General features: G+C 35.4%; 1 protein-coding gene across 5 annotated transcripts in view; it reads left to right on the top strand.

Moving 5' to 3' along the window:
- Window positions 1-19566, top strand: part of MYO16 (myosin XVI) — a 391786-nt gene that overhangs the window by 202148 nt on the left and 170072 nt on the right. For all 5 annotated transcript variants that reach the window (XM_030476550.1, XM_030476548.1, XM_030476549.1 and 2 more), the window contains exons 11-13: window positions 7253-7363; window positions 9519-9584; window positions 13122-13249. In XM_030476550.1, coding sequence (XP_030332410.1) covers window positions 7253-7363; window positions 9519-9584; window positions 13122-13249 — 305 coding nt within the window. The remainder of the gene's footprint in view (window positions 1-7252; window positions 7364-9518; window positions 9585-13121; window positions 13250-19566) is intronic.

Genomic DNA, 19566 nt, shown 5'->3' with positions numbered 1-19566 from the left:
GTTAGTGCTGCCCAAAGTGCTCTTATCCCCAACTTCAGATTAAAACAATCCAAAATGAAACACAACCTAGAAGACTGCAAAAAAAAAAAAAAAAAAGTCTAAGGAATATTAAGTTGCGAAATAAGTGACTGTAATTTCAAGATAGGAATTGCCAGATCTACAGCTGCAGTGTAAACTTCTTTTCTTGTGCTAATGCATTACGATACAGGCAATGATTATTTTGATACCCTTTACAATTTTCTCCACAGGATCACAATCTCATTCAGTATATAGGGTGAATGGTGAATGCAAAAGGAGGCAATTATTTGTTGTTTGTAAAACTAGCATGCCCTAACTTTGAATGTTTAGGGCTGAAATATTGTTAGGGGGTTTTTTTGTTTGGTTGGTTTTTGTTCAAGGGGTTTTATTTTCTCTTATATGCAGTTGGGAAACGCATATTCCGGAAGTATTTAGGCATTAAAAAAAAATAAAGCAAAAAAAACCCCAAACCACAAACAGTCTCCCCCCCTCCCTACTTTAGAATTGGGGAGTGGAGGGGAGAATTTCCATTTAAATTAATTTACTGTGAATTTGAAGCATGACAAAGGAGCAAAATACTGATTACATTTAAACCATGTTAATTAAAAAACCACTGCATAACTGCCTTGGCAGAAGCATGCACACTCCACTGCTTTTTTTTGAATACGTTTCAGAGGAGCGTGTTGATCATATGAGATCAATCACTAAGTTCATATGTCAATCATACGAGTTAATCTCTGAAATTCCTCATCTTTGGAATCCTATAGTGCACTGAGTTCCCTATTCAGTCAGAAGATACCACAAAATGTTTTGCACTTGGCTTACATCTTGTTTTCATGTCATACAATTTCTGGCCTTGCTGACTGTGCAGTAATGTGATGAAAACACAGTAAATCTAAAAGAGAAGCACTGCTGGTCAGAAAAGTAAATGCTTGCAACCCTGTTAAGAGGAATATAACTGTAGGAAAAGAGTGGGACCCTGGGGTCTTGCTGAGGCTGTCACTTTCTTCTAGATGTTCAACAGAAGTGTGGACAAGAACATATATACTTTCTTCTGCTTGACTCCCTTTTGGTGCAGACTTAGCTAAATGTCGTGGTTTAAGCCCAGCTGGTAACTCAGAACCATGCAGCCACTTGCTCACACCCCTCCTATTTCCCCCTCCCTGCTCCCAGAGGGATGGGAAGGAGAATCGAAAGAATGTAAATCGCACGGGTTGAGATAAGAACAGTCCAGTAACTAAGGTATAATACAAAACCACTACTGCTACCATCAATGATAATAATGATTAGTGAAATAGCAAGGGGAAAGAATATAAAACTAAAAGGGGAAAGAAAACAATAAACACAAGTGATGCACAATACAGTTGCTCACCACCTGCCAACTGATACCCAGCCTGACCTGAGCAGCGATCTGGGCCTTCTGGGTAACTCTCCCGCAAAAAAACCTGTGTGGGGAAACCCCATCGGATTTCCAACCCAGGACACTGAAGTTATTCAGATTTTCATAATCCTGAAGCTAAACTTTTGCCTTATAGTTTTGTGCAGTAAAACATTTGCAGAAACTGACTGGGAGAAGAACACCTAATGTTCCAGATGAGAAAGAGCAACCAGAGATCGTGTTGAGAGATTTGTCCTCCACCATGATTTAGAGTCACTTCAGGGTCCCAGGGCAGATTTTAAAAAATTTTACTTCTTCTGCTGTTGCATCATACTTCAGTGGAACTTCCCACAGTAGTTACAATTCAAAGACAAGACAGGGGAATTAATGGTGAATCGCTTTTAGCTCTATTAGCTGAGAAATTTCTGCAGAAAACGCTGTGTGAAATTCTGCTCTGCATGAGCTAGAAGGAATTTTAGAAGCAGTAAAAACTACAAACCTTGCCCAGTATCTGCAGTTGCTGAAAAAGAAGTGATACTCCCTTGGAGAAGAATGGACAGGAACAGTGCTATCTGGGAAATCAGCACTAACAGGGGATAAGTTAGAAACTGTGCTGTTTCAGTGTGTTTTTAAACGACTGGTTGCATTAAAAAAAAAAAAAATCGTAGATTAACAGAACTTTTCAGTTGTTAAGGGCTTAATGAGCTTTAGCTCTTAAAAACGAAAGAGGGTAAAATAGTTTAATCACTTCAGGAAACTCTTTAATTTTAGTAAACTAAAGAATTCCCATATTTTGACAAATGAAAGTATGAACTTTTTTCTTTTGTGAAGTGACATAATTGTGACCCTGGAAATACAGGGAGTGTGTTCTATACTACTTGCCATGCATTATGAACTGTAGATATATACATATCATATCCATATTTGTGTACATAATATGTACATATTATTTTTGAGAGATTATATTTCCAAGTAACATCTTTTTTTTTTTTTTTTTTTTTTTTACTTTCACAACTTGGGAATTAAAATTTTTATTTAGTGCTGATGCCAAAGGAAAGCTTTGAACAACTTCTTCCCGCTATCCCTGCCCTTGGGTATGCTAATTCTAATGAGTTTCACGATCTTTTATTCTTACCAGTTGTGTTCCAAACTACACTCAAAGTAATCATGTTCTGTTTAATTCTTCAATAGGATATGTGGAGTCATTACTTGGATTTTATGATCATATATTATTGAAATAGATCAGCATGATATTTCATATGCTTTGTGTCAGAAACATCATACATTCTTAAGCGATATGGCATGCAGATTAGGCCTTTATTGAGGGATCAGAGGGGAAAATTTCATCTTATTACCTCTGAAAAATGCATTTTTAATAGAGAAAGCTAGTAACTTTTTTGGCTTTGAGAAAACTAGCAGCTCAAATTTATATGTAGCCTCAAGGTTTTTTAGTTGCAAAAATTATGAAAAAGAGCCTTAACAAAATATTATTTCTCATGAAGTAAGATTTTTATTACATGAAGCATAGAGATGGGGATCAAATGACTACGTTGATAAAGCATTTGGGGTCTCTCTTGGCTTGTATTAGCTTTTGCTTTTTCCTAGGTAAAAGATGTTCTTTGATCATCTGTAATGTCAAGGTCTGTGCTGCCAAACAAAGAAAGCAATATGAATAATTTCCAGAATTTTATGATAGCTGGCAATTTCTCTTCCCCTCAGCTCAGAAGGCTTTTTTTCTGATAGCAGATTGAAATTACTGGCCTGGAACCGTGCTTCATGCTATAAACAACTATAGATTAAATCTTTTTCTTAATTGGGTCTTAAAAAAAATAAAAATATGTTGTCTTTTGCCTTATAATTCTTGTTTACATATTGTTGGCCATATGAACTGAATGATAGAGTATCCCCTGATGCCCTTTTGATTGTTTCAGTATCATTTACCACATACACAAGGGACAACTGTGTATATCATAGTATTACACACAAGAGCTAGAATACTTACTTATTTCAGTGACATAAGTATGTAAGAAAATAAAAATCATTAGAGAATATTATATGAGAATGCTGTTTATGTAATTTAAATGAGTAAATAGGAATCTTCATTGATAGCATTACAAAAATCTCAAAACTTAGTAACTTGCAGAGGCATAGTTATATTGGACCTTATGCTGTACTTATGGCTATTTTTCTGTCTCATAAAATATGCATCGTGCAATCAATATGATAGCCAGATGCATGCATTGAGGTGAAAAACCAGAAAACTCACCTGTATGCTCAGAAAAACAGATGAGAAGAACAGAATTTGAAGGTGCACAGAAATAAGTTATTAATAACAAAAAGAATGTTTACTACCAAGTAAAATTGGTTGTTTAACGCATTCAGATGGGTTTTTTCTGTAGGATTTATTTGCTCATTGAGCTGTTAATTTTGATGCAGAGTCTGATAGAAAATGCTGAATCACTACATCCTAAACTTCATAGGAAAAAAAAAAGTTGATGAAAGATTTCAATTTCCTTACTTGGAGTTTAACTGAGCCCTTCACATCTCTAACCATCTATCTGTTGGCATCTTTGCCTATACCTAGATTATGAAATTAAAAAAAGTCAGGACCTGTTTAGGCAAAAGGTTATGTGGGGTGGGTCAGTGCACATCCATAAGAGAAATTTGAGGCCATGCCCAAATAGCCAGTGGGAAATAACTGTTGACATATGACCTGAATGATATCCGCATATTGTCTGCAGGAGTGCTAGCTGGCATGAGCAAAGAATGTGCAAGGAGTGTGGTAGCAATTCAGAAAACATGGAGAATCCCAGAGCAGTGCTCAAATCCAAACCCTTTTATTTACAAATTAAGACATTTGTATCCAGCCTAGTATAGGTTTAATCTTTATAGAGACAGATGAAGAAAAGCTACCTGGCAAAAGAAGACCTGGGTGACAGCTGCTGAACATGAGCCAGCTTGTGCTTAGGCAGCCAAGAAGGCGAACAGCATCCTGGCCTGTATTAGCAATAGCATAGCCAGCAGGGCCAGGACAGTGATCATCCCCCCTGCACTTGGCACTGGAGAGGCCACACCTGGAACGCTGTGTTCAGTTCTGGGCCCCTCACTACAAGAGAGATATTGAGTTGCTGGAGTAGGTCCAGAGAAACGCAGTGATGCTGATGCAGGTTCTGGAGCACAAGTCTTCTGAGGAGCAGCTGAGGGAACTGGGGTTGTTTAGCCTGGAGAAGAGAAGGCTCAGGTGGGACCTTATTGCTCTCTACAACTACCTGAAAGGAGGATGTAGTGAGGTGGGGGTTGGTCTCTTCTTCCAAGTAACAAGAGATAGGACAAGAGGTAACATGCTTAAGCTGCGCCAGGGAAGATTTAGACTGGATATTAGGAACAATTTCTTCACAGAGAGAGTAATCAGGCATTGGAACAGGCTGCTCAGGGAAGTGGTGGAATCACCATCCTTGGAAGCATTCAAAACCAGTGTAGATGAGGCCCTTACTGACATGGTTTCATGGTGGTCTTGGCAGTGCTGGGGTAACAGTTGAACATGGTGATCTTAAAGGTCTTTTCCAACCTAGTCGATTCTATGATTCTAAGAGAAGCTCATTCTGTGGCACAAGCGTTCTGAGTTTTGGTAGCACATAAGGGAATATAGTGAAGACCTCTGCCTGCTTTGTCCCTGCAAGCCAGGTGAGCACACTATAAGGGAAGAGGGCCACAGGTTTCTGTCATTCATCTGCTTTCCCTTTACAAGACACTTGAAAAAGTTCTTGGAATTCTTTTGTTCATTTTGTTCTATTCCAATGTGCATCATCAAAAACAAATGTCAAAATGTAATTTTTTTATTATTTTTTTTTCCAAGTGGAATTCTTATTTTGTAGCCAGGCTTTCATCCAACTGCCATGATTAAAAACAAAAAGAGCAAGAAATACCATCCTCTGTGTGACAGAAAATCTGTGTTCACTTTAACGTCGTAGGGAATAAACCTCTAAGCTAGGTAGACAGAAAGACACAGGCAAATATGGCAGGCAATCTGTGTATGTTGTCTTGTTTGCAATGTATGTCCTGAAAATATTAATATTTTAAGGAAGTATTTTAATTAGACAGGGAAAAGGAGAATAGTCAGAGTAACATTTTGAAAGAGTCCACCAGTTTAGAATACATTTTTTGTTGAAATGAGGACTGTGGAAGGTAAAGCTGGTGAAATATTTAAACAGAAAAAACCAAGATTGTCATAAGGGCTAGTGATGTCTGGTGTTGTGATGTCTGGCCTGCATTTTTGTTTCTTCTTGGTAAAATAGAAGAGTAAGAAATACCATTTGTTTTATGACTGTTCAATGAATATTTTGATACTGGTATTCAGTACTGCAATTTTTTAGGAGAAAAATACCGATAGGGTCAAAGATACATGATTTCAAGAAGATACAAAATCATATGTAATTAATCCTGCTATTTTTTGGACTCCAAACTTCCCAGTGTTTGCTCATGGTCACCTAAAAATTTCATGTGAATGAGTATGTACGTGTTTCAAGAATCTCAAAACATTGAGACAAGAGAGATTGTTAGTCTTATTTCATTAAGATTAAATTCTTTAGCAATATTGCACAGTGCAGCTCTGACAAATGTAGGAAGAGAACCCAGAGTGTCATGATTTCTGACCTAGACCTTGAACATATGGAAACAATAGTTCAGTAGTTTGGGACCAGATCCCCAGTATTAAGTACCAGTATCCATGATCTTTGGAGTCTTCTCCTTGCTAGAAGCACACTCCATGTTCCCTCCAAAATCTCCCAGTCTGCTTGCTACTTCTGTCACTGAATTCCCGCCACTGCCAGAGGTTGAGGGTGCTGACTTGTTGTCCAAAAAAGGGCAGTATCTGCTTTTCTCCCGAGCCTTCATTTTAAGCAGAACAATAGAAAGAACGAATTTCATCTTCGTTGTCCGTTCTCAAAATAGACATTGAGTATTTTAGTTAACTCTGAACAAAAAATTCAAATAATTCTACCATCATTTGCATGATAAGTTTCTGTTCCTAGGTATTCTGCTAACATACAAAATGGTTTTCTTTCAGCTGACATAAAAAAGGATTCAGCCTGCATTTTAAGTGTAGATAAGAATTTATAAGTACATAGTTTAATGTATCAATGTTTATTTTGTCTTTAATCAGATTTCCATTATCACTGAATGTTTCTTCTTCCTATTCAGTCATTTGAATTTTTTTTTTTTTTCCTTAGCCTTTATTTTGCCTCGCAGAGCTTATGTTATTCCTCCTAAATCTCAAAAAAGTTAAACTCATTTTGTTCATCAGTTTTGGCTAAAGTAGCTGCTTCTGAATCTCTTCTGGTCTCCTTGAGAACATGATACCCAATTCTTATTAACTTCCTTCTATCCTGAAGGAAAAATTGTAATAGAATTATAAATCTGATATGATGAAGAGTAGTATAAGAGCTTTGTTAAATGCTGGACAATAAATAGTTTACAAGTGCATTAACTTTTATAGTCTTGATTTCTTTTGCCATAAACATTTAATGAAGAGAGCAGAAGAATTGCATTTGAGCTGGGAATCTTTATGGGTTCAGGAGCAGCAAATGGCACCCTACTAGGGGTCTGTGTTCTTAAGAGCCCATCAGATTCATGCAGTTATACACCTTAACATTGATCATATTTCTTTATGTTCTTCTCTTGCTTAAGAATAATGATGTGAAATTGTTTGGGAGGAGTGACAACTTTCCAGTTTCCTAATCCTTTTTTTCCCCGCAAATTCTAATGATCAAAGTTTAGACTTTTTTGGGGGGTTAGAACATTAGAGTACAGAATGATTGGTTGTGAAGTTACTTTATTTCTCTAATTTGTGTTTTCTAGATCAAGCTAATGCCTCCAGCTCCAAATGATGACCTGGCTTCTCTGAGTGAGCTAACAGACAGCAGTCTGCTTTATGAGATTCAGAAGCGTTTCAATAATAATCAGATATATGTGAGTTGTTATTCATCTATCGACAATAAGCTTTCAAAAAAGACCAAATGATAGAATAGGAAAAATAGGATTATTATCAGAACTACTGGACAGTAACCTGGACTCATGACTAATATTTGAATTAGTCACGATGATCACATGTGTGTGTAATCCCCGCAATTTCTCAAGTTTATATAGGGAAGCAGAAATAAAAATGGATTAACACTTCAGATAAATTTGGATATGATTTATGTGTGTTTATTTCACAGAGGAAGTATATTGTTAAAAATCGATGGGCACATGTAATCTTCCTCAAACCACCAAAAGATCCTTCCGTCTTTAACATCTTAATTTTAATAGGGACTATGAATACTGGAAATTTAAAAGAAATTTAGATTTTAAAAGCTTAGAATTCAGCATGGGAGATTTATCTCTCTTATATTACAGAAATCACTTTCTAATTGTAATGTTAACCATCTAGATACCAAATGAAATAATTGTAACAAGATTTTTGTAAAGCAGGTTTTCCTGGTAATGTCACAATAAACTGGAGAGGCATGTGGTTAGGCGTAGATTACTTCTGGAGAAAAATCTGTACTTGGAAATTTTAGTATCCCTGTTCATATCTTATTCATAATTTATTTCTAACTTACTGAACAGCTGAATGACATGTTAATGTGAAACATGCAAATTGTTTTTAAATGTGTAAGTTGATTGCACTGTTTAGACTAAAGGAATATGGGGAATTGGCATGTTGCTGTGAATACCTTTGAAATTATGGGAACTTCAATTCTAGGTGTTATGGCATTCAATAATAAAAATTCTGGGTTTTAGAATCATGGATAAAATCTTATTTTATTATGAGTATTTATTTTGCTTTATCCCACTTTCAAAGATGCCAAACACAGATAACTTTAACTGAATTTGGGAGGATCCACAGAAACTTAGTATTTATAAAAATAAAGTCTTCTTTTATATTAAAATAGTGAAGATTTCACCTAAGGGGATCTCATACCCTACTTGGACATTCTTCTTAGCTTATGGAAATTTATAGGCAGGGATTCTTAATATTCTGCTCAATAGCAGCCGTTGTACTCTGGTAGAGTGTCAGCATCAGTGCTGGAAATGCTTGCATCTTTGAGTGAGTTGGTTCTCAGACTTAGAAGGAAAAGTCCTTGGACTCCAATTCCAAACCAAAATTCTGCTTAGCACTGAACATTTCCTGTTTCATGTTTTGTGAAGCTTAATATATTTCTATTCAGCAGAAAAGCCCAACAATGAAGTTGGAGTAGGTGAGAGAGAGGAAATACTGCATTTCAGAAGAAAAATAGTACATTTACTATGAAAGGCAATATTTTCCATTTCCCCAAATCAAGATTTGAAAAAAGGCAAAAGTTTTGAAAAAGGCAACATGACTGGGACTGTTCACGTGATGGTTTGCTGTTTGACCTCTTCAGAGTCAGAGGTCTGGCATTTTTGCATTCTAAGAGCATAATAAAGCAGCAACTACTTATGGGGAGTGAGAAGTATAGCAGCAGGGGTGACCTACAATCTTATGCTCACATATGAGTGTTTAAATATGAAATAATAAAATCTTGGCACCTTTGCAACTGGTTGATGGTTTGCTATTTTTAATATAGCAAGGATTTTTTTTTCCATATGCATGTACATATGTTCATGTACACATACACATGCAGAAATACTTTCATATGTATCAATTGCTCTGTCTTATTCCACAAGCAACAAATTTTAATATATCAGTTCTGGGTAATCAATATAGTATTTCTAAATTATGTCATCTATCCCATAAAAAATTTCATTTGGAGCTTGTTTATGTGGTAGGCATCTCACATTTTTGTAGTTTAATAAATGGTAAATGACAAATTAACTTTTAAATAATCTACCAATAATATATGCAGTGCAATTCTGTGCATAATTTTCCAGTATGAATAACTCAGTTTTATTACAAAAATAATAATTAATGCTGTCTGAATTGTAATTTTAGACCTCAATTTAAAGTTATGAAATTAAAAGCTCTGATTTTGCAAATCATGTTTAATAGGTTGATAGCTGGATTTAAGAGGCTTTGCCAAAAATCCTTTCTGGAAGAAAACCATTAGCATCCTTAAAGATTTAATTTATTACTTAGTAAAGCAATTATATCTTCTTTTTTCAGACCTACATTGGTGATATACTGTTGCTTGTTAACCCATTTAAAGAACTTCCAATTTATTCTACCATGGTAAGCATTCTCTCTTGAAAATGTTACAGCGTGGATCTTTTTCAGTGGATTCATAAAGTCCATCTGGCAGTCCAATCCCATGAAATTAATTAATATATATGCCATTTTTATGTTGAGACCATATTAGTTTTAATATTTTAGCTTTTTTTTTTTCTTCCAAGATACCACCATTTGTTGCTGTGTCTTATTTGTAAAACAGCCATCTTGCTAATGTTTTGTATGAGCAGTAGCACTTCCTATTGTTTAAAAATCATTCCTGGTGTATAACATGACCTTGGTGGTTTCTGTCACAGCCAAACTTGCAGAAATGAAATGCATACTTCATCCATTGGTTGTTTGAGTTCACACCCCCCTTGCCCAAAACACGGTTATGGAAATGATGACCTTGAATAGTACAGAAAGGCTCAAAATGTCTGTCTGTGCTCCACACCAGACCACTCTGTACTGGCAATGAGTGAGAAGTGCTCAGCATGAGCTGGGGCTTTCACAGAGGGGTGTCTTGTGTTGGGTGCAGGCAGTGTATGGGCAAGGGGGACTTGAGTCCATGTGTGCACTGTCATATGCATAAAGCCACATAAGAAGTGCTTCTGATGTTTCTCTCTTGAGTAGTAGTACCCTTAGCTTTCTAATCTGTCACTTATGAGACAGACTTAATTATTGTATGATTTGCAAGAGGCTTATTGTTTCAGTACCTAGACACTGATACTAACTTAAGTAGGCTGTAGATCAGTGGGAGTAACATAAATTCAAATGTTTCATGTCTCCTTCATCCTCACTCAGCCATTTTAGAGACATAGCGTTAGCATGTTAGCATAACTGTTAATTGGTGTGTTGGTGTGTCGTGTCTGTCCTCCTCCCTCTTTCCCTCCCCCCCCAGTTATTTTCTTGTTTATGCACTGGGATCACATTACTGCACAGAGATCAGGCTCCCTGTTGTGTTAGGGAGTGTTTATTCAGCTTTATTCAGTAAAATATAATATTTTAATAATTTAATAATAATAAAATATTTATTTCAGTTTATTCAGTAAAATATGTTTATTCAGCTTACAAGAATTGTAAAGGATGCAAAATTTGAGAAGTAAATTGTAATCTGTGACTGTTTGCTGTGTCATGTGGCTTTGTGTGTATCAGTACTAAATTTGAGAGAAAGAAACACTGTGACATTCAGTGGCAGGAGCAGCAGATTCCTACTGGGAGGCTAAATTTAGTTTCTAGAAATGGAAATCATCCATCATCCCCAAGGTTTTAGATGATGGTATTTTTTCCTGTCACTGTGTATTTCACATTAGTTGCATGGTTTTGTGCACCAAGAGGAAACTGTAAAGAAAAAGAGTTTAGGTGGTAAGTTTACATGTTAAAATGTTTCCTGAATGTTTTCTGCATCTTCTCTTCAGCTCTCTGTAATAGATCTATTTTAGCAAGTTTATCATGAGACACTTTTTGTCCTGTAATTATTCTGATCACCTTGGATGATCACTTCTTTTATTCCAGCATTATTATCTGCATGGTATTGTGCATTAGGGAGGTGTTTCCCAGATGACCAAAAAACCATGGTTGTAAAATAGCTCTTTTCTCTGTTTTTTAAATGCTCAAATGCACTGCAGCAGCTTAGCTGGTATTATATTGAAGTCTGTAAGTGTTTGATGGTCTGTATATTAACATAATAAAAATAGATGATGTCAATTCCTCAGTAGACAGTGACATGCTATATGATGTGGCTCATTAGTTAGCATTTTTGTTTCAGGTATGTGGTTTGTTAGCTGTCCATAAAAGAATGGAAAGATTTATTGGGCATGATAGTATTTTTAAAACCAGGATGAAGCAATAAAAATATTATAATGTACATTTTTCAATAACAGCAACACTTTAGGTTTTTCTTCTCTTTTTTAAAAACACTTTCATAACTCCTCAGCAATCTTTATTTTGTTATCCTACACTGATCTCCCACACGTAGTTCAATAGAATACTGCTGAAATATTTTTCTAAGCAATTATTCATTCTGAAATGCCATAAAGGGTCATATGTTAATGGACACTCATATCCATTGCTTCATATGCAATTCAATGCAATTGCAAGGTGATAATATCAGTGTGTTTTTACACATAAATAGAGCATACTACTACACTATACATTAAAGTAGCACTATTCTACTAGGAATACTCATATGCCACTTCAAAAGTAACTTGGTAGAAGTGCTTGTGCTATGGTCATCCTGCTTCGTTACATTTTGTGCAGAATTTACATGTGACCAATTAGGGCAAATACATACTTGAAGTTGGTATGTTAGGCAAATATGTAAACATGCAAAGCTTTTGCAGCATTGTGTAATGAGCATTAAGTGTGTGAAGGTTTTTCTTTCTTCTTTGTGATATGTCAAAATGGTTTCTTGAGAATCAGTGTGTATTTAATCCTGTTTAGTCTAGTAGCTCAAAGGCCTGAACGAGAAAAGGGATGTATTGTGGAGAATTCATTCAGCCACAGCATTGTAGATGCCTCAAGATTCAGTAGTTTAATATCTAAATAAATAACAGGCATGGGAGAGGAAGGAGTGGTAAGCACCTGATTAGTTTAGAGAGAGGAGCAAATACATGATGGCACTGTAGTGGAAAGGATGTTAGAATAGTTAGAGAAAACAGGACATGATGGAAAGGAAGTGATTTTGTTAAGTGATAGCAACCAATATCATTGTAGACACTTCACAGCGTTCCAGTTGTCCCCCAGCAGCCATGGGTTTCTGTAGAGCCTGTGTTAATTTTCTAAACCCATGAAAAGGTCTGAAAAAAGCCATATAAAAAGGTAGGTAAAATATTTATGTAAGAATATTTGTAAAATGGTATGGTGTTTCTGCTCACAATCTTATCTAAATCACATTCTGTATTTTCTTTATTATATGTATTCTGAAAGAATAGAATTGTAGGTATTAGGAATTTATATAATTTTTATAAAATCTACTTGATATTAGCTCAAAGAACATCAGAATATCCTCATAAAAAATTAGGGTTTTAAGTAGCAAATAATCAGTTCTACTCATACTTAAGCTTTAAGGACAGTACATGTTGTCCCCTATGTGTACCACAAGAGTTATTCTATATTGCAGAGAGAATATTAGTGGGAGACTGCTCTGACATGTAGTAAATGAATTAGCTTATATCTTAAGCCTTTGATTTCAATTTTAACTTTTTACGAGATAATCTTATTTAATTTTGTAAGATTTTTGAAGTCAAGACATTGAAGAACTATAAACATGAGGTATAAACAAGTAACTTACTAGGTTTTGTTTTACTCAGTGCACAGACCAGTATTGTTGAGCCCTCTGGTTATGTTTATTTTATATCTCTGTTAGATAATTAGATCTATGCTTACAGCTCTGTTTTCTTTAATTAAAATCTTCATATATACTGTAATGGTACCACTTACATACATACAGAGATTCTGTTCATAATGCTTAGTGAGCTTTATGAAAGGCCCAGGATTAGGAGGGTGAAACATAATTAGTTTGAAATGTATTGATCATGTTAATTTTCTACAATTTTTCAGGTCACCCAGCTTTATTTAAGTAACTCTGGAAAATTGTGTTCCTCACTTCCCCCACATATATTTTCCTGTGCTGAAAGAGCTTACCACATGCTATTCCAGGAGCAGCGTCCTCAGTGCTTCATCCTCAGGTGAAAATTTGTCTTTCTATTAACTAATTTGTAACTCCTGCCTTTCAGCTGTTTCCCCTGGGCCTCACCAGTTAAGATTTCCATTTTATTTTTTCCTTCAACTGATTTCTTTCTGTGTACTGATCTCTGTACCATACATTAGAGTAAAATAGAACTGAAAAAGGTTTAATTACTTTTGAAGTTCATAAATTCTCTTGAGGAATTGCCACTCCATCAAGCTGCATCTAATTAGGAACAAAGAGTTAATAGTAAAGAATTCAAAACTGCTGTGTGTGCCTGCTATTATATGGAACAGTATTAGAAATAGAATCTCATAACAATAAAAATGGGAAGTGCTTGACTAAATGACAAGCCTCTGTGTTGGAGCACCTGTATTGGAGCATCTACTCTGCCTCACATGTTTATGTGACCATGAGCTTATTAAGCTTTCCAACTTCAAAAAGGACTTTAACCAGTTCCTTTATTCATGGTGGTGTTTCAAGGAAAACTAACTTCAAGACTGTTAATAAATGTATTAGAAATCTCCAGTGAAACCCAAATATGCCAGGACAAATTTTGATTTCACTAGAACTTTTCACCCCAAATCTGTTAATCCTTTTTCTTCTTCCACCCTAGCTGAAACCAGTGAGTCTGGTGGATTTGATATAGCCGCTCAAAGAAATTTGTTACTCAGTCTTGTCACTTTGACAATTGCTGTTAGCTGAAATATTGGTAAGGTTTTGCAGAACTTCATGGGAGACAGGAAAAAAACCCCAACAGGTTGATTTTGTTATGGCTTATCCATTTGATAAATATTGTAATTGCTCTTGAACTACCTGTAATTATAAGAAAATTTAATAATATGAAATGGAGAGGGTATGATAATCAAAAGCAGCTAATAATGCTGCTTTAAAGTTACAATAGTTAAAATGAATACATAAATACAATCATATGTATCCATTTATATTGCATTCTGTTTATGTGGATACAAGACTCCTGCGAGCATTGAAGTTCTCTGTATTAAGTCTTCAAATACATATGAATACTGTAATTAAATGTTTCCTTTAAAAGCATAGTTCATAAACCAACATAATTTAAAGATTTCTAAATTATAAATGTATAAACTATTAATGTATGGAACTAACTGTTGATTGGTTGAAACAAATGGTAACCTTTTTATAACCTAATCAGAATGGAATAGTTATGTATTTATTCAGACAGCAGTGACATTTAAGCAGAAGTACAAGCAATATCAGGAAATTGCTAGAGTATGTTCATATTGTCTTGTAAATATCAACTCTTGTTTAGGTATAATAATTTTAATAAAAATAAGAAATATCCTAAGGCACTGTTTTCAGCATTTTCTTCAAAGGAGGAACTTGCTAATTAGACACTTGCTAATTGGTTAATATGTTGGTGAAGTTGCCTATAAGTGTCAACAGAGAAGCAGCAGAAAATAATATTTACCAACACTTCAAGAAAAAGGGCCATTGCCATGTTAAGTATTGGTAGTAGTACACAAAGAATATTGTACTTAATAATAAATGCTTTGATATTGGGGAATACTGATACTGCTACTCATGATTTCGTATCAGGATGTCTAGGCATGTGTTAAGCCCCACTGTCTTCATCCCTGCCCAGCCCACTGTAGCTTGTTATAAATCACTGACTTGATGGAGAATTTGACAAGAGAATGCTTTGTTGATAGCATCAGCATTTGTCAAGGCATTTGTGTATCTAGACATCTAGGCAACCCATAGATATGCTGTCCTAAAGTCTCCTTTATGTGGATAATTAATTAGATCTAAATTGCGAAAATGGAAGCTGAAAGGAAAGCATCTGGTAATTTGGATAGGAGAGAAGTATAGCTGCAATTCAACAGAAACAGCTAGAAACAGGTCTTTTTAAATAACTTTCTTCTGCTAGCACTAAATGAGAAAACAGAAAGGAATTGGGATCTTTTAGAAGTTCAGAAAGAGGAAATAAAAATGGGATATGCTCATTTTATTAGTCCAATGGTAGAATCTAAATAATTAATGTCTGGAAAGTAAAGCTGATATAGGAAGTTTTCATTGGCTTTCTGACAACAAAAATAACAATAATCATCTGAAAAATATCCATGATGTAACTCAAGTTATTAATCTAGTCTCTTGCTGTCACCCGATCATGTGTGTGTGCATGTGTGGGGTCAAAATGGATTTCTGCTTTCTTGCTATTTCAGCTGTAAACCAACATTAGCTATCAACAAGAGAAGATTTTTCCACCACTATGGGGGAATGATTCATTGGTTACATCTATGCTAATAAACAGCATGGAATAGGCCCTGAGGGCGTGTGGTATAGCATTCAGTCAGCTTTTCCTTAATTTTTCACTTGAAGAGGGTAATGTGGAGAAATTTTCAAGATCTCAGTTTTATTTCCTATCAGAACCAAATAACCACAATTCTGCAGGCCTGAAATACTCCAAAATACCTTCAGTATTAAATCTGAGTTGTGGATACTTTTCTGTGCATGCATATATAGTGCGATGAGTGAACACCGTAACAAATTTTAAAAGTAAAACCATATACTTCCTTCTAATGTGGAATCACAGGCTTGAACGAAGATGGGAGAGCTCAGAAAAGCTCTCTGCAACTAGAAATGCCATTTCATATAAGTGCTCAGAAAGAAGGAGACAGTGGATAAACAAGTGAAAAGGACTCATAGATCCATGAGAACGTTACACTGGAATAAGCTGTCTAGTACTGCTTTTGCCTTTCTACCTTTGGCTGCTTGTGCCCTCGTTTTCATGCCATCCTTTGTGTCAACACAGATGTTCAGGTAGTGGCATGGTGAACTGGGGTAGAGAAACCCTCACTCTAAGGTCAAAATTATACCTGGGAGGGTGGTGGTGATGTTGAGGAATTATTTTAAGCTAAATCCATTCCAAAGCCAAATTCCCTAGAAGTGCAATGAGTTGCCAGTGCAGGTCTGGCAGGGCCCACCGGTTTTTGCAGTGGTTTTGGATTAGACTAAATAGTTCCTAGAATCCCAGTACCATGTTTGTTGTTGCTGTAATATTGTAATGGTTGGCCTGACACACTGTCCAAGTCAGAGCTCTTACAACGAGGAGTATCGGTATGCCAAGAGGAAAATAGCCACATGAAATTGGAAGGGTGTTAGTTTTATTTGTTTTTACTAGTAGTAAATCCAGTGAAAGTAAATTATCACTGTGGGTATGCACTTATCTCAAGATTAAATTCTCTTGATACATGCAAGATATGCCATTTTGGCATATGAGCACTCTTGGAATTGCACACTGAGAGTACGCTTTCGCCTTCTGTTATCATTAGCAAGTGAAAAATGATGCAATTATAGAAGAAAACCCTCAAATCTGTATTTATATTTAGGTCTGCTTTACTTTTAATGATAATAACACTTTATAGTATAAGTAATTTGTTAGTATAATTTATAAATATAGTTATGCTTCAGTTTTATAGTAAGGATTTTCCATGAAGAGAGGCTACTGTTTTGATGTGCATGTTGTGATTTGATGTGGAGCAGTGAGATTTAGTACCATACCAGTATTTTACTTTTCATGTGCAATTCTCAAAATGCATCTAGTTTAACTATTAACTGCCAGAGAAGAGCCAGTATAACAGTATATATAACTCTCATCTTAATTCTTCCTGAAAAGTTTGAATTTGTTATAAACTGTAGTTTCTTTACAAAAGACTTATTTTGAGTACATCAAGCTACCCACATCTTTTCAAAAGGACTGGAAAGAATACCAAAAAATGTACCCATTGTTAATGGTTACATTTTATGTAACCATGTTAATCCTGTCATCTTCATCAAGCTTTGTAGCTTGTTTACTTACTTTCTTGTCTTCTGAAGCTTTAATCTTAATTTCCTCCATGGGGTTAACCATGTTACAAGCTTTTTTTTTTTTTTTTTTTAATCTGGTCACTTCACATGTGATCAAGTGTTCACTCACTGAAATTTGGTGTTTTACAACAAGAAAGCATTTGGCCAAATTATTTCAGAGTTTACTACCAGTTATTTAGAATTACTTTTAGTTTATACCAAGCAGCGATCACTCATGTATGTTTAACGCCAAGAGCTGGCTTTGTATAAACTACAAAAAAGTTACAGAATAAAAGAACATGATGTTGTGCTCTTAAATAGCCAATAGATAGACTTTTTGTAATTAGCTTCCATCAACTGTGTTTTGCTCCTGCTGTTCAGGATATGAAAATGCATTAAGCACTGACAAGATAAGTGAGGAGCTGTCTAGAAAGCATAAGCATAGTTTATAGGCTTGTTAAAAGCTAAGGATCCTTAGTTAATCAAGCCAATGGTTTGAGGGATTCTGATGGATGATTTGGTGAATCAAAAAATCGTAATTAATATATCAAATGAAACGTTACAATTTTGTATACATTAGCAGTCAGGAATATCAATATCTAATAGTTTTGTTGTGATATAAATCAAATTTTTAAGCCAAATTATCTGGAACAGAAAGAAATCCTTGTCTTTTAAAGTGTAATGCCTTTTGAAAACTTTTTATTTCCTCAGTTTAGCATCACCACAGGCATTCTGTTCAAATTAATAATATTTATTTTTTAAATTATAATTAAATGTATTATAAATGCTACTGCAGTACACATTATATTTAGCAGTTTTTCTTGCACATGTTTATTTTTAAATCTTGAAACCTCAGTCATGGATTAAGACCAAGTGTCTCACCTACATACTCTGCAAATTGAAAAGAAATTATTCTGGCCCACTAAAAATTTGTAAGCTTACTCTCTCTTCCCTGGATGTATCATACTATCAGAATGGAAGTTTTGGGTGGTAATGATCACCATTTAAGGTGTTAGAATAAGAGATTGGTTTCAGAAGTTCATACAAAACAGCAAGCAATCTATGTTGGTGTAAACCTTGCTTTAAAATTGGTGGAAATCTTATCTGAAAAAATCCTGTTGGAAGTTTTCCAGCATTTCTGATTATAATTTAAGTACTGAAGAAATAGGGCTTTTTGTTTGCTTTGTTAAGTATTCCTGCACTTCTGAATGTGGTACCTTTGGTCAGTATTGAAAATGAAACACAGACAATAAAACGCTGTCACTTGCATTGTCTGAAATGGCAGGTACATTCTTCCTTACATGTTTTATATCTTGTTATGTTTTTCCATAAACAGATGATTTATAGGATTTGTTTATATTGAAATTGACACTTGCTCAAACAATAATGATCCAGTTATCTGATTTCATAAAAATATAGAGAAGCCTGGCTAATATGCAGAAAGTGAGAGTAAGCAAGATGTACTTCTCAGTACTTGCAGGAATTAATTCTTAAATTTTTGCCTGGGACTTGCTATTTTCTGACTATTTTAGCTAGGCTTTCTTTGTTAACTAATTGTGCGTGGTGGTTCTGTCTTTCCATGTCTAAGTCGCCCTCCACCCAGTAACTTTTGAACCCACTGGCCACTAATAAGCCATGGTGGTCTCAGAGCCAGGGTGTTCACACAGGCTTTGTGGTTTTGGGGAGCCATCACTAAGTCAGTTGTAACTCCAACCACAGCTATTCTGAAAGGGAGCAGCAGGGCGGTTTGGCAAGCGCATGCTTAGCTCTGAGCTCACCGGCATGAGTGGCCGAGTGGCCCAGCTAGGCTGGCACAAGATAACAGAAGAGCTGGATGATAATCCAAGTGCAGTGGATTTACAGGGTTTAGCTTTTTTAGTTCTCCAGCTTGTAGAACGTCTTGTGGTCTTTGCTTCACATATCTTTGTATTTTCACACTTCAAATTGGACTTTTTCCTAACAATTTTAGTTTTGAATGTTTTGATTCAAAACAGAGGGTTTTGGGTTTTTTTTTTTTTCTTATTATTCATATTATTTTAAGATACAGAGACGAGAGCTGTAATTAAAGTTGTATTAACAAAATATTAATAAAGACATGGTAGGAACCAGGCTCTCCATCAGGTAGTTTTATAGGAAAGCTAGAAAGCCGAAAGAGAGACAAAATGAGAAAGCTTACTGGAACTCGCCTAAAGCCCAGGGTGAGCACAGGATTTCAAATTCTCTGTTCATTTTCTTTTCCCTTGGAGTACACTGTCTCTAATTTAACCTTCTTTGTCTGTGAAATAAGACTTCTTTGTTTTGCCTGTTTTGTAATGCCTTCTAAGGAAGTTTTACTGTGGAAGAATGCTTCTCTGCTGCGATGCTAACCTATCCTTCACCTTTATATGGCAGTCCAAACGAAAGTTCTAAGAAACCAATGTTCATATAGTAAATTACATTTTGAAAATTATCGTGGTGAAAAGAATGTTTAAAATGGAGAAGAGGAATTGTTTT

Source organism: Strigops habroptila, chromosome 2 (genome assembly GCF_004027225.2).
Source record: "Strigops habroptila isolate Jane chromosome 2, bStrHab1.2.pri, whole genome shotgun sequence".
NCBI classification, from domain to species: domain Eukaryota; kingdom Metazoa; phylum Chordata; class Aves; order Psittaciformes; family Psittacidae; genus Strigops; species Strigops habroptila.
The sequence above is the reverse complement of the archived record's forward strand: the minus strand, read 5'-3'. Positions and strand labels throughout refer to the sequence as shown.